The sequence below is a fragment of the Nerophis ophidion genome, linkage group LG10 (assembly GCF_033978795.1).
Source record: "Nerophis ophidion isolate RoL-2023_Sa linkage group LG10, RoL_Noph_v1.0, whole genome shotgun sequence".
NCBI classification, from domain to species: domain Eukaryota; kingdom Metazoa; phylum Chordata; class Actinopteri; order Syngnathiformes; family Syngnathidae; genus Nerophis; species Nerophis ophidion.
Window position 1 is genome coordinate 38,345,176 of NC_084620.1, and position 26,098 is coordinate 38,371,273.

The 26,098-nt window shown below is 44.8% G+C and overlaps 1 protein-coding gene across 6 annotated transcripts in view; it reads left to right on the forward strand.

Moving 5' to 3' along the window:
- Positions 1–22,444: 22,444 nt before the first annotated feature.
- The window catches only part of LOC133560773 (protein phosphatase 3 catalytic subunit alpha), a 217,713-nt gene continuing 214,059 nt past the window's right edge, over positions 22,445–26,098 (forward strand). For 3 of the 6 annotated variants that reach the window (XM_061913686.1, XM_061913685.1, XM_061913687.1), the window contains exon 1: positions 22,448–22,790. In XM_061913686.1, the coding sequence (XP_061769670.1) occupies positions 22,730–22,790 (61 nt within the window). In that variant the 5' untranslated portion in view covers positions 22,448–22,729. Of the gene's footprint in view, positions 22,791–26,098 lie in introns of all 6 variants that reach the window. The other 3 variants (XM_061913684.1, XM_061913689.1, XM_061913688.1) reach the window with 2 other exon arrangements.

Here is a 26,098-nt window from a genome sequence, read left to right on the forward strand (position 1 = left end):
TCCACTAAAGACGCTGAGATCATTATCCATGCGTTTGTTACGTCTCGCCTCGACTACTGTAATTTATTTTTTGCGGGTCTCCTCATGTCTAGCATTAAAAGATTACAGTTGGTACAAAATGCGGCTGCTAGACTTTTGACAAGAACAAGAAAGTTTGATCACATTACTCCTGTACTGGCTCACCTGCACTGGCTTCCTGTGCACTTAAGATGTGACTTTAAGGTTTTACTACTTACGTATAAAATACTACACGGTCTAGCTCCATCCTATCTTGCCGATTGTATTGTACCATATGTCCCGGCAAGAAATCTGCGTTCAAAGGACTCCGGCTTATTAGTGATTCCCAAAGCCCAAAAAATGTCTGCGGGCTATAGAGCTTTTTCATTTCGGGCTCCAGTACTCTGGAATGCCCTCCCGGTAAAAGTTTGAGATGCCACCACAGTAGAAGCATTTAAGTCTCACCTTAAACCTCATTTGTATACTCTAGCCTTTAAATAGACTCCCTTTTTAGACCAGTTGATCTGCCGTTTCTTTTCTTTTTCTCCTGTGTCCCACTCTCCCTTGTGGAAGAGGTCCGGTCCGATCCGGTGGCCATGTACTGCTTGCCTGTGTATCGGCTGGGGACATCTCTGCGCTGTTGATCCGCCTCCGCTTGGGATGGTTTCCTGCTGGCTCCGCTGTGAACGGGACTCTCGCTGCTGTGGTGGATCCGCTTTGGACTGGACTCTCGCGACTGTGTTGGATCCATTATGGATTGAACTCTCACAGTATCATGTTAGACCCGCTCGACATCCATTGCTTTCCTCCTCTCCAAGGTTCTCATAGTCATCATTGTCACCGACGTCCCACTGGGTCATTGTCACCGACGTCCCACTGGGTGTGAGTTTTCCTTGCCCTTATGTGGGCCTACCGAGGATGTCGTAGTGGTTTGTGCAGCCCTTTGAGACACTAGTGATTTAGGGCTATATAAGTAAACATTGATTGATTGATTGATTGATCCAACATCATATTGAGACCAGTCCGGGGATTACGGTGCGGTCTCGGCCATACAGGCTTCCCGAGCATAAACGCAAAATAGTTTGCCACAGGTTGACAAGACGGCGGCTATTGCGGCCTGTCCACCCCCCAAGACTAAAAAAGAGGTGAGACAGTTTTTGGGACTGGCGGGCTACTACCGTCAATTTATTCCCGGGTTTGCGGACTGACGGACCTCACCCGAAAGGGTGCTCCAGACCTGGTTCAGTGGACGGAGCGGTGCCAGCAGGTGTTTGAGGAGGTAAAAAAAGCACTCTGTGAGGAGCCGGTACTGCACAGGCCAAATTTTAACATCCCTTTCTGTCTGCAGGCGGACGCGTCGGGCTGGGGACTGGGGGCGGTTTTGACCCAGCGGGTGGAGGGCGTCGATCGCCCCATACTTTTCATCAGCCGGAAATTGTCGGACCGGGAGGCAAGGTACAGTACGGTGGAGAGGGAGTGCCTCGCCATCCGATGGGCGGTCGGGGCCCTCCGCTACTACCTGCTGGGGCGGGCCTTCAGTCTCTGCTCAGATCACAAACCTCTCCAGTGGCTCCACCGTATGAAAGACGCCAATGCGCGGATCACCCGGTGGTATCTCCCATTACAACCCTACAACTTCTGGTTGTCCACAGGCCGGGAGCACAGATGGCTGTGGGCGTGGCCGGACGCGTGCCCGGCCTGTGTCTGGCGGTGGAGGCATGTGGAGAGGGGCGTGTTCCACGCGTACCCTGCGGGCGGAGTGTGTGCAGGGGCCGGCCATGAAGCAGCCAACAGGTGAGTGGATACGTCAGCTGGAACGAGTGATCTAATCACCTGTTCCCTTTATTAGCAGCGCTGGAGACCATGAAGGGGGAAACGCATGAGGGCGCATGAGAGACGCAGGAGAGACGCAGAACAGACACACGAGAGACAAACAATGGACAGCTGAAAAGCTGGAAAGTCGGACAATTGTATTGATTAAAAGATAAAATAAATACGGTGTCAAACCTGTATCCTGAGCTGTGTGATACTGTGGTCAGAAGAATCCGGGCGAGACGCAGGAAACCTCCACACTTCCAAAATAGTTGTCCAGGTTATGCCTGTAACATAATTCTATGCTTTTAGGCCTCCAAAATCAGCATCTGTAGAATCAATGGGGTGAAATAATGTGTGAAAAACTTTGACAAGTTGCCTTATGAGCAATCCCGCCCATAAACATGCTCAATGTTTCAAGGTGTAAAATACAATCTACAGTAGGGGTGTCAAACTCAAATACAGAGTGGGCCAAAATTTAAAACTGAACAAAGCCGCGGGCCGAGGTTGAACAAATTAACCTTTTAATAGGGACCCAAACAAGTTTTTCATTGAATATTGAACAAGCAAGGCTTATATAACTTTATAATGACATGCAAAATTGAGTTTCAAATAATAATAATAATAATAAATAAAAAATATCAATCGCATATCAAATCATATTTAAATAAAAATTGAATGCCTCTTTTGTATTTGCAGCCTTCTGAGGTAAATATTAATATTAACTTATTCCAGAGGCTAATACATTTGAAAATAAAATAACAGTGAATAAATCAACCATTCAGGCCTTTTTACTGCTCAGTTAATGTCGGGGCTCAGGTGGGCGGGGTTTGTTGGTAGCGGGGAAGGGGTGTATATTGTAGCGGTCCAGAAGAGTTATTGCTGCAAGGGGTTCTGAGTATTTGTTCTGTTGTGTTTTTGTGTTACGGTGCGGATATTCTCCCGGAATGTGTTGGTCATTCTTGTTTGGTGTGGGTTCACAGTGTGGCGCATATTTGGAACAGTGGTAAAGTTGTTTATATGGCCACCCTCAGTGTGACCTGTATGCTGTTGATCAAGTATGCCTTGCATTTACTTACATGTGTGTAGAAGCCACATATATTACGTGACTGGGCCGGCACGCTGTTTGTAAGGAGGTAAAACAGACTTGACAGGTTGTAGGGGACGCTAAAGGCAGTGCCTTTAAGGCACACCCCCAATATTGTTGTCCGGGTGGAATTCGGGAGAATGGTTGCACCGGGAGATTTTCGGGAGGGGCACTGAAATTCCAGAGTCTCTCGGGAAATCGGTGAATGCGGTGTTACAGCGGCACCGCTGTATAACACCGGCGGGCCAGCTGTAATGTTAATTTGATATTGCCTCAAGGGCCAAATGAAATTACACGGCGGGCCAAATCTGGCCCGCGGGCCAGAGTTTGACACCTATGATCTACAGTATTTAAGAAATAAACTGGGTTATTTATCGTGTTGGATTTTTGCTGAATTGATCTGTCGCGCTCCTGCGTCTAACAAAAATAGAAGCTTTGCGTATATTTGGCGGAGAAATTCAGTCGGACGGGGCTGTTCAGGTACCATGTTCAGGGCATACACCGACATTGGAAACTGATATGATGACGAGAATGGAAATGTATATGACCAAGGCGTAGAAATTGGGAGAAATTCGGACTGGCGGGGCTGTGCTGGTACCATGCGTAGGGCATACACCGACGTTGGAAACTGATATGATGACTACAATGGAAACGTATATGACCAAGCTGTCAAGATAAAAATAATACATTTCAACAAAACATAGGAAAAACTAATGAAATTAACTATCTGCATGGATGGATAATTTTATTATATAAAACATAAATTAAGAGATGTATATCTAAAAATTAGCAGGACATTTAAGATAGAAATAAGTATTCTATTCTGAAAACAAGCATTATTCAACTTGCAATTGAGATATTGCAGAAACTTTAAGCAATATTTTCACTGTGGGGGAATTTTTGTCATGTGGCTTAGTTTGTTGAGTGATATTGTTCCTACGTATGTTTGAGTCTAGTTTTGTTCCCCACGTGCTTGTTAGTCTTGTTGGTTGCACCTGCAACGTGCCCTGGCCCTGGTTTTCTCCAATCGGTTCTCTCCTCCCTCATTTCTCTAGTCCAGGTGTATTCAGTTGTCTAATTAGTCAGTGTATTTAGTCCTCTGTTAGCTGTCTTGTCTTTGTCACAGCGTCGTATGTCGTTGGAATACACCTCTTAAACAGCAATAAAGTGTTCCTTTGCCTCACTTCCCTGCAAATGGGTCTTCCTCAACGAGCCACCACATCCACGACCGTGACAGAACTGTTACAGAACAATTGGACGTCTCAAGTGCATCTTCCGACGAGACCTCCATCCTTGTCTCCAGTAGGTCTTCCAACGATGCCTCCTTCCTCGTCTCCACTGGGTCTTCCAACGCCGCTACCCTCCGTGTCTCAAGTGGGTCTCCCAACGACGCCACCATCCTCACTACCAGCTTGGCATGCAGGTTGTCTGCCACACGTTGAGCTTGGTTATAAATTGATTTTATTTAAAACTAAGTGCTTATCTGCTAATTCAGGCTAATTTAAACTGCTCACTTTGTTTAAATAGTTTTACTTTTGACACTGAAGCACAAGAAATGCTACAGGAGACATGTTCTTGTCAGAAACATGTACTTTTTCTCAAATATTGCTTTCTAGTATTTTATACAACACAGTTGAGGCATTGACTTTTTTTAATTTTAAGTTTTGCGCTCTATTCAAGGCTGTCAATGTTTACACGTTAACCACTAAAAACGAATACATTATGAAAGCGGATCAGTCATGCAGTTTGTTCACAAGCCATAATCTACAAAAAATGAGATCAGCCCTGTCATCTGAACATGTCAAAAGGCTTGTTTTTATCAAAAACTCCCATGGCTGCAGTAGTCGTGATGTTTTACTTTTGTTGTTGTTTTAATTTTGTGGATGTGTGTAGAAGTGGCTGGTTGGATCAGCTCTGCTCATTTAATCTCTTTAATGTCCTTTGTGTTCTATGATGTTTCCCTCTTACACACATATTCATGTGTGCTATGGCTATGAGTTTTTTTTCCCTTGGCCTCAGTCTGGATCCCCTCTCAAGGGTCCCAGGCTTAGACTGAATTTTTATTTTCTCCTCCCTCCAGCGTTTACCTGTTTTCTCAACTTTTTTGTAAGGGGCGCCGGAAGTTGGCAGACCCGTCAGAGATCCTTTTCCGTCTCCCTGTAATGTTTGTCTGCTCTTGAATAGGATTGTGCTTAAATTTTAATTCCCCCCATAACCTTAACCCCCTAACCCCAAAGACAGCCGTGTTCAATGTCCATCCGACCTGACATGGGTTAGGGTTAGGGTGCTGATCAATGCTCCAGTCGTTGTGTGCCTATTGTTTCTTAATGGAGTCCCCCGGGGACCTTACGTGCGGGTTAGGAGCCATCCTGGCTTGCCATAGATGGACAGTGTATTTAGCCCTAACCCTAACCCTAACCCGAACCCTAACCCCAACCACAAACCTAACCCTAACCCGAACCCTAACCCGAATCCTAACCCTAACCCTAACCCCCCCACCCCCCGCCCCCTCCTAACCCTAACCTAACCGCAACCTCAACCATAACCTCTAACCCTCCTAACCCTAACCCCCTAACCCTAACCCTCTTTAACCCTAACCCCCTCTCACCTAACCTGTAACACCAACCCCAACCCTAAACCTAACCCTAAACCCTAACACTAACCCTCTCTAATCCAAACTCTAACCTCTAACTCGAACCCGAACCCTATCCCTAACCCTAACTCTATAACACTAACCTCTAACCCTCTAATGCTAACCCTAAAAACATAATTAATAATTGCATTTAAATGTTTACATTTAAAGGGTTGGAATTGGGTGTTTGAATCACCAAAAATTATTACCGGCCGCTGCTGCTCACTGCTCCCCTCACCTCACATGGAGTGAACCAGGGGATGGGTCAAATGCAGAGGACAAATTTCACCACACCTAGTTTGTGTGTGACAATCATTGGTACTTTAATTTAATGTAGCAGGAACTTTAGCTAGTATAGTAGAAGTTCTCAATATTTGGGCTAATCAGAAGTCTAGATTACGACTCGGAGAGAGTAGGACAGACACAATTAAATACTTTAAATGATACTGGTGTTATTTAAACATGTACAGACGTTAATAGGAATGGCCAGTCAAAACAAAAGAAAAAAAAACAGAAAGGAATCTCAACAAACAATGTTGGTTTAGTTCAGGTAATTCATAAAAAGTCATATCAAAAGTTCTTCAAGTTTATAGGAGCCAAATGAGACTGATCACAGTCTATATGTGCATTCGCAGTTCATACAGCCATACGGGTCGGGGTTGTGGATATGGTAGTTTGTAATGAAAGTTCAGTTTATGGGCAGGTTGTGTATGAGGTAGTGCAAATGGCTGCAGAACAATGAAGTGCGAGGCAAGAGGTTCGGCTATAAGCCGCCTACCAACCCGACCAAAGCAGGTGGAGTTCAGGGGTTGAGGAGGTGGAGATCCTTGGGCTCCAGCTCGAAGCCTATCTACAGCTCGCCATCCAAGACTTAGGAACCTGGCCTACGTAAACACAGGACCCGGAGTTCAATCAATGTGCGCACATAAATATCAACATTAAGTCATCTATCGTTCCAACTTCAATAAATAAGTTACACTTATTATTATCATTATTAGCGATATTACTGCTAACATTAACGTTATTAAATAATCACATGTATGTAGAAAATAACAAACACGACAGTACACTAAGACAGGTGTAACACAGTGTTGTCACTATGACAGGTGTAACACAGTGTTGTCACAATCACAGGTGTAAGACAGTGTTGTCACTATGACGGGTGTAACACAGTGTTGTCACTATGACGGGTGTAACACAGTGTTGTCACATAAATATCAACATTAAGTCAGCTATCGTTCAAACTTCAATTAATAAATTACACTTATATTATCATTATTAGCGATATTACTGCTAACATTAACGTTATTAAGTAATCACATGTATGTAGAAAATAACAAACACGACAGTACTCTATGACAGGTGTAACACAGTGTTGTCACTATGACAGGTATAACACAGTGTTGTCACTATGACTGGTGTAACACAGTGTTGTCACTATGACGGGTGTAACAGAGTGGACACTATGACCGGTATAACACAGTGTTGTCACTATGACCGGTATAACACAGTGTTGTCACTATGACAGGTGTAACACAGTGTTGTCACTATGACGGGTGTCACACAGTGTTGTCACTATGACAGGTATAACACAGTGTTGTCACTATGACGGGTGTCACACAGTGTTGTCACTATGACGGTTGTAACAGTGTGGTCACTATGACAGGTATTACAAAGTGTTGTCACTATGACCGGTGTAACAGTGTGGTCACTATGACAGGTATAACACAGTGTTGTCACTATGACGGGTGTAACAGTGTTGTCACTATGACAGGTGTGACACAGTGTTGTCACTATGAAAGGTGTAGCACAGTGTTGTCACTATGACAGGTGTAGCACAGTGTTGTCACTATGACGGGTGTAACAGTGTGGTCACTATGACAGGTATAACACAGTGTTGTCACTATGACGGGTGTAACAGTGTGGTCACTATGACAGGTATAACACAGTGTTGTCACTATGATGTGTGTAACACAGTGTTGCCACTATGACAGGTGTAACACAGTGTTGTCACTATGACGGGTGAAACACAGTGTTGTCACTATGACGGGTGTAACAGTGTGGTCACTATGACGGGTATAACACAGTGTTGTCACTATGACGGGTGTAACAGTGTTGTCACATTGACAGGTATAACACAGTGTTGTCACTATGACGGGTGTAACACAGTGTTGTCACTATGACGGGTGTAACAGTGTGGTCACTATGACAGGTATAACACAGTGTTGTCACTATGATGTGTGTAACACAGTGTTGTCACTATGACGGGTGTAACAGTGTGGTCACTATGACAGGTGTAACACAGTGTTGTCACTATGACAGGTGTAGCACAGTGTTGTCACTATGACAGGTGTAGCACAGTGTTGTCACTATGACGGGTGTAACAGTGTGGTCACTATGACAGGTATAACACAGTGTTGTCACTATGACGGGTGTAACAGTGTGGTCACTATGACAGGTATAACACAGTGTTGTCACTATGATGTGTGTAACACAGTGTTGCCACTATGACAGGTATAACACAGTGTTGTCACTATGATGTGTGTAACACAGTGTTGTCACTATGACGGGTGTAACAGTGTGGTCACTATGACAGGTATAACACAGTGTTGTCACTATGACGGGTGTAACAGTGTTGTCACTATGACAGGTATAACACAGTGTTGTCACTATGACGGGTGTAACACAGTGAGGTCACTATGACAGGTGTAGCACAGTGTTGTCACTATGACAGGTGTAGCACAGTGTTGTCACTATGACGGGTGTAACAGTGTGGTCACTATGACAGGTATAACAGTGTTGTCACTATGACGGGTGTAACAGTGTGGTCACTATGACAGGTATAACACAGTGTTGTCACTATGACGTGTGTAACACAGTGTTGTCACTATGAGAGGTGTAACACAGTGTTGTCACTATGACGGGTGTAACACAGTGTTGTCACTATGACGGGTGTAACAGTGTGGTCACTATGACAGGTATAACACAGTGTTGTCACTATTACAGGTGTAACACAGTGTTGTCACTATGACAGGTGTAACACAGTGTTGTCACTATGACAGGTGTAGCACAGTGTTGTCACTATGACAGGTGTAGCACAGTGTTGTCACTATGACGGGTGTAACAGTGTGGTCACAATGACAGGTATAACACAGTGTTGTCACTATGACGTGTGTAACACAGTGTTGTCACTATGACAGGTGTAACACAGTGTTGTCACTATGACGGGTGTAACACAGTGTTGTCACTATGACGGGTGTAACAGTGTGGTCACTATGACAGGTATAACACAGTGTTGTCACTATGACGGGTGTAACAGTGTGGTCACTATGACAGGTATAACAGTGTTGTCACTATGACGGGTGTAACAGTGTGGTCACTATGACAGGTATAACACAGTGTTGTCACTATGACGTGTGTAACACAGTGTTGTCACTATGACAGGTGTAACACAGTGTTGTCACTATGACGGGTGTAACACAGTGTTGTCACTATGACGGGTGTAACACAGTGTTGTCACTATGACAGGTATAACACAGTGTTGTTACTATGACAGGTGTAACAGTGTTGTCACTATGACAAGTGTAACACAGTGTTGTCACTGTGACAGGTGTAGCACAGTGTTGTCACTATGACAGGTATAACACAGTGTTGTCACTATGACAGGTGTAACAGTGTTGTCACTATGACGGGTGTAACAGTGTGGTCACTATGACAGGTATAACAGTGTTGTCACTATGACGGGTGTAACAGTGTGGTCACTATGACAGGTATAACACAGTGTTGTCACTATGACGTGTGTAACACAGTGTTGTCACTATGACAGGTGTAACACAGTGTTGTCACTATGACGGGTGTAACACAGTGTTGTCACTATGACAGGTGTAACAGTGTGGTCACTATGACAGGTATAACACAGTGTTGTCACTATGACGGGTGTAACAGTGTGGTCACTATGACAGGTGTAACACAGTGTTGTCACTATGACGGGTGTAACACAGTGTTGTCATTATGACAGGTGTAGCACAGTGTTGTCACTATGACAGGTGTAGCACAGTGTTGTCACTATGACGGGTGTAACAGTGTGGTCACTATGACAGGTATAACACAGTGTGGTCACTATGACAGGTATAACACAGTGTTGTCACTATGATGTGTGTAACACAGTGTTGCCACTATGACAGGTGTAACACAGTGTTGTCACTATGACGGGTGAAACACAGTGTTGTCACTATGACGGGTGTAACAGTGTGGTCACTATGACGGGTATAACACAGTGTTGTCACTATGACGGGTGTAACAGTGTTGTCACATTGACAGGTATAACACAGTGTTGTCACTATGACGGGTGTAACACAGTGTTGTCACTATGACGGGTGTAACAGTGTGGTCACTATGACAGGTATAACACAGTGTTGTCACTATGATGTGTGTAACACAGTGTTGTCACTATGACGGGTGTAACAGTGTGGTCACTATGACAGGTGTAACACAGTGTTGTCACTATGACAGGTGTAGCACAGTGTTGTCACTATGACAGGTGTAGCACAGTGTTGTCACTATGACGGGTGTAACAGTGTGGTCACTATGACAGGTATAACACAGTGTTGTCACTATGACGGGTGTAACAGTGTGGTCACTATGACAGGTATAACACAGTGTTGTCACTATGATGTGTGTAACACAGTGTTGCCACTATGACAGGTATAACACAGTGTTGTCACTATGATGTGTGTAACACAGTGTTGTCACTATGACGGGTGTAACAGTGTGGTCACTATGACAGGTATAACACAGTGTTGTCACTATGACGGGTGTAACAGTGTTGTCACTATGACAGGTATAACACAGTGTTGTCACTATGACGGGTGTAACACAGTGAGGTCACTATGACAGGTGTAGCACAGTGTTGTCACTATGACAGGTGTAGCACAGTGTTGTCACTATGACGGGTGTAACAGTGTGGTCACTATGACAGGTATAACAGTGTTGTCACTATGACGGGTGTAACAGTGTGGTCACTATGACAGGTATAACACAGTGTTGTCACTATGACGTGTGTAACACAGTGTTGTCACTATGACAGGTGTAACACAGTGTTGTCACTATGACGGGTGTAACACAGTGTTGTCACTATGACGGGTGTAACAGTGTGGTCACTATGACAGGTATAACACAGTGTTGTCACTATTACAGGTGTAACACAGTGTTGTCACTATGACAGGTGTAACACAGTGTTGTCACTATGACAGGTGTAGCACAGTGTTGTCACTATGACAGGTGTAGCACAGTGTTGTCACTATGACGGGTGTAACAGTGTGGTCACAATGACAGGTATAACACAGTGTTGTCACTATGACGTGTGTAACACAGTGTTGTCACTATGACAGGTGTAACACAGTGTTGTCACTATGACGGGTGTAACACAGTGTTGTCACTATGACGGGTGTAACAGTGTGGTCACTATGACAGGTATAACACAGTGTTGTCACTATGACGGGTGTAACAGTGTGGTCACTATGACAGGTATAACAGTGTTGTCACTATGACGGGTGTAACAGTGTGGTCACTATGACAGGTATAACACAGTGTTGTCACTATGACGTGTGTAACACAGTGTTGTCACTATGACAGGTGTAACACAGTGTTGTCACTATGACGGGTGTAACACAGTGTTGTCACTATGACGGGTGTAACACAGTGTTGTCACTATGACAGGTATAACACAGTGTTGTTACTATGACAGGTGTAACAGTGTTGTCACTATGACAAGTGTAACACAGTGTTGTCACTGTGACAGGTGTAGCACAGTGTTGTCACTATGACAGGTATAACACAGTGTTGTCACTATGACAGGTGTAACAGTGTTGTCACTATGACGGGTGTAACAGTGTGGTCACTATGACAGGTATAACAGTGTTGTCACTATGACGGGTGTAACAGTGTGGTCACTATGACAGGTATAACACAGTGTTGTCACTATGGCGTGTGTAACACAGTGTTGTCACTATGACAGGTGTAACACAGTGTTGTCACTATGACGGGTGTAACACAGTGTTGTCACTATGACAGGTGTAACAGTGTGGTCACTATGACAGGTATAACACAGTGTTGTCACTATGACGGGTGTAACAGTGTGGTCACTATGACAGGTGTAACACAGTGTTGTCACTATGACGGGTGTAACACAGTGTTGTCATTATGACAGGTGTAGCACAGTGTTGTCACTATGACAGGTGTAGCACAGTGTTGTCACTATGACGGGTGTAACAGTGTGGTCACTATGACAGGTATAACACAGTGTTGTCACTATGACGGGTGTAACAGTGTGGTCACTATGACAGGTATAACACAGTGTTGTCACTATGACGGGTGTAACACAGTGTTGTCAATATGACGGGTGTAACAGTGTGGTCAATATGACAGGTATAACACAGTGTTGTCACTATGACAGGTGTAACACAGTTTTGTCACTATGACGGGTGTAACACAGTGTTGTCACTATGACGGGTGTAACACAGTGTTGTCACTATGACAAGTGTAGTAACACAGTCCTGTCACTATGACAGGTATAACACAGTGTTGTCACTATGACAGGTGAAACAGTGTTGTCACTATGACGGGTGTAACAGTGTGGTCACTATGACAGGTATAACAGTGTTGTCACTATGACGGGTGTAACAGTGTGGTCACTATGACAGGTATAACACAGTGTTGTCACTATGACGTGTGTAACACAGTGTTGTCACTATGACGGGTGTAACAGTGTGGTCACTATGACAGGTATAACACAGTGTTGTCACTATGACGTGTGTAACACAGTGTTGTCACTATGCCGGGTGTAACACAGTGTTGTCACTATGACAGGTGTAACAGTGTGGTCACTATGACAGGTATAACACAGTGTTGTCACTATGATGGGTGTAACAGTGTGGTCACTATGACAGGTGTAACACAGTGTTGTCACTATGACGGGTGTAACACAGTGTTGTCATTATGACAGGTGTAGCACAGTGTTGTCACTATGACAGGTGTAGCACAGTGTTGTCACTATGACGGGTGTAACACAGTGTTGTCACTATGACGGGTGTAACAGTGTGGTCACTATGACAGGTATAACACAGTGTTGTCACTATGATGTGTGTAACACAGTGTTGCCACTATGACAGGTGTAACACAGTGTTGTCACTATGACGGGTGAAACACAGTGTTGTCACTATGACGGGTGTAACAGTGTGGTCACTATGACGGGTATAACACAGTGTTGTCACTATGACGGGTGTAACAGTGTTGTCACTATGACAGGTATAACACAGTGTTGTCACTATGACGGGTGTAACACAGTGTTGTCACTATGACGGGTGTAACAGTGTGGTCACTATGACAGGTATAACACAGTGTTGTCACTATGATGTGTGTAACACAGTGTTGTCACTATGACGGGTGTAACAGTGTGGTCACTATGACAGGTGTAACACAGTGTTGTCACTATGACAGGTGTAGCACAGTGTTGTCACTATGACAGGTGTAGCACAGTGTTGTCACTATGACGGGTGTAACAGTGTGGTCACTATGACAGGTATAACACAGTGTTGTCACTATGACGGGTGTAACAGTGTGGTCACTATGACAGGTATAACACAGTGTTGTCACTATGATGTGTGTAACACAGTGTTGCCACTATGACAGGTATAACACAGTGTTGTCACTATGATGTGTGTAACACAGTGTTGTCACTATGACGGGTGTAACAGTGTGGTCACTATGACAGGTATAACACAGTGTTGTCACTATGACGGGTGTAACAGTGTTGTCACTATGACAGGTATAACACAGTGTTGTCACTATGACGGGTGTAACACAGTGAGGTCACTATGACAGGTGTAGCACAGTGTTGTCACTATGACAGGTGTAGCACAGTGTTGTCACTATGACGGGTGTAACAGTGTGGTCACTATGACAGGTATAACAGTGTTGTCACTATGACGGGTGTAACAGTGTGGTCACTATGACAGGTATAACACAGTGTTGTCACTATGACGTGTGTAACACAGTGTTGTCACTATGACAGGTGTAACACAGTGTTGTCACTATGACGGGTGTAACACAGTGTTGTCACTATGACGGGTGTAACAGTGTGGTCACTATGACAGGTATAACACAGTGTTGTCACTATTACAGGTGTAACACAGTGTTGTCACTATGACAGGTGTAACACAGTGTTGTCACTATGACAGGTGTAGCACAGTGTTGTCACTATGACAGGTGTAGCACAGTGTTGTCACTATGACGGGTGTAACAGTGTGGTCACAATGACAGGTATAACACAGTGTTGTCACTATGACGTGTGTAACACAGTGTTGTCACTATGACAGGTGTAACACAGTGTTGTCACTATGACGGGTGTAACACAGTGTTGTCACTATGACGGGTGTAACAGTGTGGTCACTATGACAGGTATAACACAGTGTTGTCACTATGACGGGTGTAACAGTGTGGTCACTATGACAGGTATAACAGTGTTGTCACTATGACGGGTGTAACAGTGTGGTCACTATGACAGGTATAACACAGTGTTGTCACTATGACGTGTGTAACACAGTGTTGTCACTATGACAGGTGTAACACAGTGTTGTCACTATGACGGGTGTAACACAGTGTTGTCACTATGACGGGTGTAACACAGTGTTGTCACTATGACAGGTATAACACAGTGTTGTTACTATGACAGGTGTAACAGTGTTGTCACTATGACAAGTGTAACACAGTGTTGTCACTGTGACAGGTGTAGCACAGTGTTGTCACTATGACAGGTATAACACAGTGTTGTCACTATGACAGGTGTAACAGTGTTGTCACTATGACGGGTGTAACAGTGTGGTCACTATGACAGGTATAACAGTGTTGTCACTATGACGGGTGTAACAGTGTGGTCACTATGACAGGTATAACACAGTGTTGTCACTATGACGTGTGTAACCCAGTGTTGTCACTATGACGGGTGTAACAGTGTGGTCACTATGACAGGTATAACACAGTGTTGTCACTATGACGTGTGTAACACAGTGTTGTCACTATGACAGGTGTAACACAGTGTTGTCACTATGACGGGTGTAACACAGTGTTGTCACTATGACAGGTGTAACAGTGTGGTCACTATGACAGGTATAACACAGTGTTGTCACTATGACGGGTGTAACAGTGTGGTCACTATGACAGGTGTAACACAGTGTTGTCACTATGACGGGTGTAACACAGTGTTGTCATTATGACAGGTGTAGCACAGTGTTGTCACTATGACAGGTGTAGCACAGTGTTGTCACTATGACGGGTGTAACAGTGTGGTCACTATGACAGGTATAACACAGTGTTGTCACTATGACGGGTGTAACAGTGTGGTCACTATGACAGGTATAACACAGTGTTGTCACTATGACGGGTGTAACACAGTGTTGTCAATATGACGGGTGTAACAGTGTGGTCAATATGACAGGTATAACACAGTGTTGTCACTATGACAGGTGTAACACAGTTTTGTCACTATGACGGGTGTAACACAGTGTTGTCACTATGACGGGTGTAACACAGTGTTGTCACTATGACAAGTGTAGTAACACAGTCCTGTCACTATGACAGGTATAACACAGTGTTGTCACTATGACAGGTGAAACAGTGTTGTCACTATGACGGGTGTAACAGTGTGGTCACTATGACAGGTATAACAGTGTTGTCACTATGACGGGTGTAACAGTGTGGTCACTATGACAGGTATAACACAGTGTTGTCACTATGACGTGTGTAACACAGTGTTGTCACTATGACGGGTGTAACAGTGTGGTCACTATGACAGGTATAACACAGTGTTGTCACTATGACGTGTGTAACACAGTGTTGTCACTATGACGGGTGTAACACAGTGTTGTCACTATGACAGGTGTAACAGTGTGGTCACTATGACAGGTATAACACAGTGTTGTCACTATGATGGGTGTAACAGTGTGGTCACTATGACAGGTGTAACACAGTGTTGTCACTATGACGGGTGTAACACAGTGTTGTCATTATGACAGGTGTAGCACAGTGTTGTCACTATGACAGGTGTAGCACAGTGTTGTCACTATGACGGGTGTAACAGTGTGGTCACTATGATAGGTATAACACAGTGTTGTCACTATGACGGGTGTAACAGTGTGGTCACTATGACAGGTATAACACAGTGTTGTCACTATGACGGGTGTAACACAGTGTTGTCAATATGACGTGTGTAACAGTGTGGTCACTATGACAGGTATAACACAGTGTTGTCACTATGACAGGTGTAACACAGTTTTGTCACTATGACGGGTGTAACACAGTGTTGTCACTATGACAGGTATAACACAGTGTTGTCACTATGACGTGTGTAACACAGTGTTGTCACTATGACAGGTGTAACACAGTGTTGTCACTATGACGGGTGTAACACAGTGTTGTCACTATGACGGGTGTAACAGTGTGGTCACTATGACAGGTATAACACAGTGTTGTCACTATTACAGGTGTAACACAGTGTTGTCACTATGACAGGTGTAACACAGTGTTGTCACTATGACAGGTGTAGCACAGTGTTGTCACTATGACAGGTGTAGCACAGTGTTGTCACTATGACGGGTGTAACAGTGTGGTCACAATGACAGGTATAACACAGTGTTGTCACTATGACGTGTGTAACACAGTGTTGTCACTATGACAGGTGTAACACAGTGTTGTCACTATGACGGGTGTAACACAGTGTTGTCACTATGACGGGTGTAACAGTGTGGTCACTATGACAGGTATAACACAGTGTTGTCACTATGACGGGTGTAACAGTGTGGTCACTATGACAGGTATAACAGTGTTGTCACTATGACGGGTGTAACAGTGTGGTCACTATGACAGGTATAACACAGTGTTGTCACTATGACGTGTGTAACACAGTGTTGTCACTATGACAGGTGTAACACAGTGTTGTCACTATGACGGGTGTAACACAGTGTTGTCACTATGACGGGTGTAACACAGTGTTGTCACTATGACAGGTATAACACAGTGTTGTTACTATGACAGGTGTAACAGTGTTGTCACTATGACAAGTGTAACACAGTGTTGTCACTGTGACAGGTGTAGCACAGTGTTGTCACTATGACAGGTATAACACAGTGTTGTCACTATGACAGGTGTAACAGTGTTGTCACTATGACGGGTGTAACAGTGTGGTCACTATGACAGGTATAACAGTGTTGTCACTATGACGGGTGTAACAGTGTGGTCACTATGACAGGTATAACACAGTGTTGTCACTATGACGTGTGTAACCCAGTGTTGTCACTATGACGGGTGTAACAGTGTGGTCACTATGACAGGTATAACACAGTGTTGTCACTATGACGTGTGTAACACAGTGTTGTCACTATGACAGGTGTAACACAGTGTTGTCACTATGACGGGTGTAACACAGTGTTGTCACTATGACAGGTGTAACAGTGTGGTCACTATGACAGGTATAACACAGTGTTGTCACTATGACGGGTGTAACAGTGTGGTCACTATGACAGGTGTAACACAGTGTTGTCACTATGACGGGTGTAACACAGTGTTGTCATTATGACAGGTGTAGCACAGTGTTGTCACTATGACAGGTGTAGCACAGTGTTGTCACTATGACGGGTGTAACAGTGTGGTCACTATGACAGGTATAACACAGTGTTGTCACTATGACGGGTGTAACAGTGTGGTCACTATGACAGGTATAACACAGTGTTGTCACTATGACGGGTGTAACACAGTGTTGTCAATATGACGGGTGTAACAGTGTGGTCAATATGACAGGTATAACACAGTGTTGTCACTATGACAGGTGTAACACAGTTTTGTCACTATGACGGGTGTAACACAGTGTTGTCACTATGACGGGTGTAACACAGTGTTGTCACTATGACAAGTGTAGTAACACAGTCCTGTCACTATGACAGGTATAACACAGTGTTGTCACTATGACAGGTGAAACAGTGTTGTCACTATGACGGGTGTAACAGTGTGGTCACTATGACAGGTATAACAGTGTTGTCACTATGACGGGTGTAACAGTGTGGTCACTATGACAGGTATAACACAGTGTTGTCACTATGACGTGTGTAACACAGTGTTGTCACTATGACGGGTGTAACAGTGTGGTCACTATGACAGGTATAACACAGTGTTGTCACTATGACGTGTGTAACACAGTGTTGTCACTATGACGGGTGTAACACAGTGTTGTCACTATGACAGGTGTAACAGTGTGGTCACTATGACAGGTATAACACAGTGTTGTCACTATGATGGGTGTAACAGTGTGGTCACTATGACAGGTGTAACACAGTGTTGTCACTATGACGGGTGTAACACAGTGTTGTCATTATGACAGGTGTAGCACAGTGTTGTCACTATGACAGGTGTAGCACAGTGTTGTCACTATGACGGGTGTAACAGTGTGGTCACTATGATAGGTATAACACAGTGTTGTCACTATGACGGGTGTAACAGTGTGGTCACTATGACAGGTATAACACAGTGTTGTCACTATGACGGGTGTAACACAGTGTTGTCAATATGACGTGTGTAACAGTGTGGTCACTATGACAGGTATAACACAGTGTTGTCACTATGACAGGTGTAACACAGTTTTGTCACTATGACGGGTGTAACACAGTGTTGTCACTATGACGGGTGTAACACAGTGTTGTCACTATGACAAGTGTAGTAACACAGTCCTGTCACTATGACAGGTGTAACCGCACACCAGCGGTGGTGTTCATTTATTGTCTTTACTGTAGCATAAAAAATGTAGATGGCCTTAAAACGCCACAATACTCAGTCACCATATTTAAGTACCCAAAAAAAAGACTCGACATAAATATAAATTCAATCGGATCAGAAACATTGGAGGAAACAGGATTACAACCACATGGGTATTGCTAGTAGCTACTATTAGCAAACAAATTCACTTACCAACTCGGTTTAATATCTCAACATCGACACACTCTTTCGTCGCAACTCGGCCCTGATGGTCGGCACCTATAAGTTTACAATTAGTTGTAAAATGTTGGACAGTTGTTTTTACGATATGCAGGCAAACGACAACTTTAAAACATACCGGCTTCAGATGTCCCCAGGCCTAGCCGAGTAGGCAAGAATGACTCTGGGATCATTAGCGCCCTCTACCACCAGGAGGCGAGCCTCACCCAGTGCGTCTTCGCAGCCGTTTTATGATTGCCCAGCACAAGAAATACGTTACACACAAACAGTTGTTGACAAAATACACTGTACATTATATACTTCAGCTAACTAAATGATGGAAATGTATAATATAATTCATATTCTTTATAATTCATACACGTTTTTTTTCTTTTTCTCCTATGTCCCACTCTCCCTTGTGGAGGGGGTCCGGTCCGATGGCCATGGATTAAGTACTGGCTGTCCAAAGTCGGGACCCAGGATGGACCGCTCGTCCAGAGTCGGGACCCAGGATGGACCACTCGCCTGTGTATCGGCTGGGGACATCTCTGCGCTGCTGATCCGCCTCCGCTTGGGATGGTTTCCTGCTGGCTCCGCTGTGGACGGGACTCTCGCTGCTGTGTTGGATCCGCTTTGGACTGGACTCTCACGGCTGTGTTGGATCCACTATGGATTGAACTTTCACAGTATCATATTAGACCCGCTCGACATCCATTGCTTTCGGTCCCCTAAAGAGAGGGAAGTTGCCCACATATGTGGTCCTCTCCAAGGTTCTCAGAGTCATCATTGTCACTGACGTCCCACTGGGTGTGAGTTTTCCTTGCCCTTATGTGGGCCTACCAAGGATGTCGTAGTGGTTTGTGTTGTGGTTTGTACAGCCCTTTGAGACACTAGTGATTTAGGGCTATATAAGTAAACATTGATTGATATAGCAACACGGTGTCACTGCACAGCAGCCAGGCGTTAGCCGAGTCATTGCGCAATCAAAGGGGAGGCTCAACTGGCTCTGATTCACCGCAAGTCTCTCTCAGTATTTGAACGGCAAATGTGAAAATTCAGCGATTTTGAATAAACAGGTATGACAGGTATAACACAGTGTTGTCACTATGATGTGTGTAACACAGTGTTGTCACTATGACGGGTGTAACAGTGTGGTCACTATGACAGGTGTAACACAGTGTTGTCACTATGACAGGTGTAGCACAGTGTTGTCACTATGACAGGTGTAGCACAGTGTTGTCACTATGACGGGTGTAACAGTGTGGTCACTATGACAGGTATAACACAGTGTTGTCACTATGACGGGTGTAACAGTGTGGTCACTATGACAGGTATAACACAGTGTTGTCACTATGATGTGTGTAACACAGTGTTGCCACTATGACAGGTATAACACAGTGTTGTCACTATGATGTGTGTAACACAGTGTTGTCACTATGACGGGTGTAACAGTGTGGTCACTATGACAGGTATAACACAGTGTTGTCACTATGACGGGTGTAACAGTGTTGTCACTATGACAGGTATAACACAGTGTTGTCACTATGACGGGTGTAACACAGTGAGGTCACTATGACAGGTGTAGCACAGTGTTGTCACTATGACAGGTGTAGCACAGTGTTGTCACTATGACGGGTGTAACAGTGTGGTCACTATGACAGGTATAACAGTGTTGTCACTATGACGGGTGTAACAGTGTGGTCACTATGACAGGTATAACACAGTGTTGTCACTATGACGTGTGTAACACAGTGTTGTCACTATGACAGGTGTAACACAGTGTTGTCACTATGACGGGTGTAACACAGTGTTGTCACTATGACGGGTGTAACAGTGTGGTCACTATGACAGGTATAACACAGTGTTGTCACTATTACAGGTGTAACACAGTGTTGTCACTATGACAGGTGTAACACAGTGTTGTCACTATGACAGGTGTAGCACAGTGTTGTCACTATGACAGGTGTAGCACAGTGTTGTCACTATGACGGGTGTAACAGTGTGGTCACAATGACAGGTATAACACAGTGTTGTCACTATGACGTGTGTAACACAGTGTTGTCACTATGACAGGTGTAACACAGTGTTGTCACTATGACGGGTGTAACACAGTGTTGTCACTATGACGGGTGTAACAGTGTGGTCACTATGACAGGTATAACACAGTGTTGTCACTATGACGGGTATAACAGTGTGGTCACTATGACAGGTATAACACAGTGTTGTCACTATGACAGGTGTAGCACTGTGTTGTCACTATGACGGGTGTAACAGTGTGGTCACTATGACAGGTATAACAGTGTTGTCACTATGACGGGTGTAACAGTGTGGTCACTATGACAGGTATAACACAGTGTTGTCACTATGACGTGTGTAACACAGTGTTGTCACTATGACAGGTGTAACACAGTGTTGTCACTATGACGGGTGTAACACAGTGTTGTCACTATGACGGGTGTAACACAGTGTTGTCACTATGACAGGTATAACACAGTGTTGTCACTATGACAGGTGTAACAGTGTTGTCACTATGACAAGTGTAACACAGTGTTGTCACTGTGACAGGTGTAGCACAGTGTTGTCACTATGACAGGTATAACACAGTGTTGTCACTATGACAGGTGTAACAGTGTTGTCACTATGACGGGTGTAACAGTGTGGTCACTATGACAGGTATAACAGTGTTGTCACTATGACGGGTGTAACAGTGTGGTCACTATGACAGGTATAACACAGTGTTGTCACTATGACGTGTGTAACACAGTGTTGTCACTATGACGGGTGTAACAGTGTGGTCACTATGACAGGTATAACACAGTGTTGTCACTATGACGTGTGTAACACAGTGTTGTCACTATGACAGGTGTAACACAGTGTTGTCACTATGACGGGTGTAACACAGTGTTGTCACTATGACAGGTGTAACAGTGTGGTCACTATGACAGGTATAACACAGTGTTGTCACTATGACGGGTGTAACAGTGTGGTCACTATGACAGGTGTAACACAGTGTTGTCACTATGACGGGTGTAACACAGTGTTGTCATTATGACAGGTGTAGCACAGTGTTGTCACTATGACAGGTGTAGCACAGTGTTGTCACTATGACGGGTGTAACAGTGTGGTCACTATGACAGGTATAACACAGTGTTGTCACTATGACGGGTGTAACAGTGAAAATTCAGCGATTTTGAATAAAAATAATCTAAAACTGGTGAAGTTAAATGGAAAATACCTTTATAGTATACTCACTGGATACATATAACAATTGAATTATTTTTTTTTCTTTTTACATTTTTTTTCTTTCCATGTTGGCACGTGAGGCCCCCATGCCTCCTCTGACTGCATGTCACTGAGAGCGAGAGAGAGAGAGAGAGAAAGCGACAGACAGAAAGAGAGAGATCTTTCTGTGTAAGTTTGCAGGTTCTCCCCATGACTGCTTGGGTTCCCTCCAGGTACTCCGGCTTCCTCCCACCTCCAAAGACATGCACCTGGGGATAGGTTGATTGTCAACAGTAAATGGTCCCTAGGGTGTGAATGTTCTCTGTCTATCTGTGTTGGCCCTGCGATGAGGGGGCGACTTGTTCAGGGTGTTACCCGCCTTCCGCCCGAATGCAGCTGAGATAGGCTCCAGCAAACCACCTCAACCCCAAAAGGGAATAAGCTGTAGAAAAAGTCCTTGGCCCGGTACCAATCGGTGGTTGGGGACCACTGCTCTATATTGCTTAATGAGAGAGAGACAGAGAGAGAGAGAGAGAGAGAGAGAGAGAGAAAGAGAGAGAGAGAGAGAGAGAGAGAGAGAGAGAGAGAGAGGGAGAGAAAGAAGCCTTCTGTGGGCGCGGCATATTTACGCTCTCAACCAATGGGAGTCATTGTTGTGTGAGGGGGGGCGGGGTAACGGACCAGCAGGTTAGAGTGCAGTGCGCGTTGAGGCAACTTGCACTGGAGTAACAGTAAATCAGACCGAGCAGCCCTAGAAACCCCAGCAGTGAAACTGTAAACCTTATCGCTTGTATTTTTGGCCGCTGACAGGACAGCAACTCAGATCCACTGCGGTCGTCTTTTCTCGGCGAGACTCAAGTGTTGTTCGGCGAAGGGAGCGACACCGAGAGCTGCAGCTGGGGGAGGACCGTTTTCCGCCTACTTTTTTCCTGCTAATATCTCAATATTATATCACACTGGAAATGTCCGAAAACAAGCCGAATGACGAGCCAAAGTTATCCACGACAGACAGGGTGGTGAAATGTGAGTACAATTTAACCTTTGGTTTTGTTTGTTTTTTTTGTTTTTTTTCCAAACCAAGACTCCCTAGTGCGAGATGGTTGGCCATCTATGTGGGAAGAAGGGTGTTAGCCGGAGCGGTGACATGGGCTCCAGACAAGGAAGTGAGGGTTACTCCACTTTGTAGAGCCGAGCAAGGATTGGCCACCACATGAGTCTGCAGCTGCTCCTATAGTCTCCCTTCTTTTCGTGCATTGCGTGGAAGATGCACGGCGATTTGCAGTGCACACACCTTACAAGCCATATCCCGTCATTTGTTTGCAGACACCTCCAAATACTGTGTAGTTTTTTTTGTTTTTTTTACTAAGGGGCTCCTTCCCCCCACCCCTCCTTATCCTCTTCCACTATTGCATAATACTACGCGATGACGCTTTTTGGTGTGATTGTACGCAACTATTGCCATATGGGCTGGCCCTTCCTGCCTTCACACATTCCACGTTTGCAACCCAGTATAAGAATGCAATAAAGATCACAATCGACCTGTGATGATGGCAAGGATTATTCTCCCTCCCGCCCCTTCCAATTTTTAGCCTTCTTTTGGGACAGAGTGCCAGGAGTTTGTTGAAGTGACTTGACTAGTTGCATTTAACCTCTGCTCTCCCACATTGTGCAATGATGCAACTGGTGACGTATAAAAAAATGAAGCCAAATCTCAATGCATTTTGTTGATGTAAGCAACATCACACATTAGGGCAGTGTTTTTCAGCCACTGTGCCGCGGCACACTCGTGTGCCGTGAGATACGGTCTGGTGGGCCGGGGGAGACCCACCTATTTGGGGTTAAAGGGGAACATTATCGCAATTTCTGAAGGGTTAAAACCAATAAAAAATTAGTTCCCAGTGGCTTATTTTATTTATCGAAATTTTTTTCAAAATTTTATCCATCCCGGAATATCCCTTAAAAAAAGCCTTAAAGTGCCTGATTTTCGCAATCTGTGAAGCCGCTGTCACGGCAAATTTCTTCCCCCCTACAAAAACCTTCCCCCCCATTTACTTCCGGGGTCATGATTAATACAAACGTTTTGTTAACGCTATATTATAAAAATATAACGCTATATTATAAAAATACAGACGTTTTGTTAACGCTATATTATAAAAAAATTTTAAAAACAATTTACAAATACAAGCTATGGGATGACGCATTTACTTCCGGGGTCACGTTTCCTCTTATGTCATCCCGTAGCTTGTGTTTGTAAATTGTTTTTTTAATTTTTTTATAATGTAGCGTTAACAAAACGTCTGTATTTTTATAATATAGCACACTCCTCAGCCTTCCCGGTAAGGTTTATTCAGGTGTACTGGAGAGGAGGCTACGAGGGATAGTCGAACCTCGGATTCAGGAGGAACAGTGTGGTTTTCGTCCTGGTCGTGGAACTGTGGACCAGCTCTATACTCTCGGCAGGGTTCTTGAGGGTGCATGGGAGTTTGCCCAACCAGTCTACATGTGCTTTGTGGACTTGGAGAAGGCATTTGACCGTGTCCCTCGGGAAGTCCTGTGGGGAGTGCTCAGAGAGTATGGGGTATCGGACTGTCTTATTGTGGCAGTCCGCTCCCTGTACGATCAGTGTCAGAGCTTGGTCCGCATTGCTGGCAGTAAGTCGGACACGTTTCTAGTGAAGGTTGGACTCCGCCAAGGCTGCCCTTTGTCACCGATTCTGTTCATATATTTTATGGACAGAATTTCTAGGCGCAGTCAAGGCATTGAGGGGTTCCGGTTTGGTGGCCGCGGGATTAGGTCTCTGCTTTTTGCAGACGATGTGGTCCTGTTGGCTTCATCTGGCCGCGATCTTCAGCTCTCACTGGATCGGTTTGCAGCCGAGTGTGAAGCGGCCGGAATGAGAATCAGCACCTTCAAATCCGAGTCCATGGTTCTCTCCCGGAAAAGGGTGGAGTGCCATTTCCGGGTTGGGGAGGAGACCCTGCCCCAAGTGGAGGAGTTCAAGTACCTAGGAGTCTTGTTCACGAGTGGGGGAAGAGTGGATCGTGAGATCGACAGGCGGATCGGTGCGGCGTCTTCAGTAATGTGGACGTTGTACCGATGCGTTGTGGTGAAGAAGGAGCTGAGCCGGAAGGCAAAGCTCTCAATTTACCGGTCGATCTACGTTCCCACCCTCACCTATGATCATGAGCTTTGGGTCAGGACCGAAAGGATAAGATCACGGGTACAAGCGGCCGAAATGAGTTTCCTCCGCCGTGTGGCGGGGCTCTCCCTTAGAGATAGGGTGAGAAGCTCTGTCATCCGGGAGGAACTCAAAGTAAAGCCGCTGCTCCTCCACATCGAGAGGAGCCAGATGAGGTGGTTCGGGCATCTGGTCAGGATGCCACCCGAACGCCTCCCGAGGGAGGTGTTTAGGGCATGTCCAACCGGTAGGAGGCCACGGGGAAGACCCAGGACACGTTGGGAAGACTATGTCTCCCGGCTGGCCTAGGAACGCCTCGGGATCCCCTAGGAAGAGCTAGATGAAGTGGCTGGGGAGAGGGAAGTCTGGGCTTCCCTGCTTGGGCTGCTGCCCCCGCGACCCGACCTCGGATAAGCGGAAGAAGATGGATGGATGGATGGAGCATTATATTTTTATAATATAGCGTTAACAAAACGTCTGTATTAATCATGACCCCGGAAGTAAACGGGGGGTGAAGGTTTTTGTAGGGAGAAGAAATTTGGCGTGACACCACCGTCCATTTTCCTGTGACGTCATCTAGTGATGCCAATACAAACAAATGGTGGATAGCACAGCAATATATAGCGACATTAGCTTGGATTCAGACTCTGATTTCAGCGGCTGAAGCGATTCAACAGATTACGCATGTATTGAAATGATGGTTGGAGTATGGAGGCAGATAGCGAAAATGAAATTGGAGAAGAAACTGAAACTATTGAACGAATCACTATTTACGCTATGCGGCCATGTCTGCCTTAGCATCGCCGGTAAAATGTGCAGACCAAACGATCAGAAGTTTTGCATCTTGTGACACTGGATCAACTTAAATCCGTTGATTGGTAAGTGTTTGTTTGGCATTAAATGTGGGTGGAGGGAAATGCTGGATGAAAATATAGCTACAAATGTACATGAAGCTAGTCTAAATAGCATGTTAGCATCGATTAGCTGGCAGTCATGCCGCGACCAAATATGTCTGGTTAGCACATAAGTAAAAGACATCAACAAAACTCACCTTTGTGATTTGGTTGACTTTATCGTTGGAAATGCATCTGCAGGATATCCATTCATCTCTGTGCCATGCGGAATTATTCATTACTTATCGTGTTAAGCAATG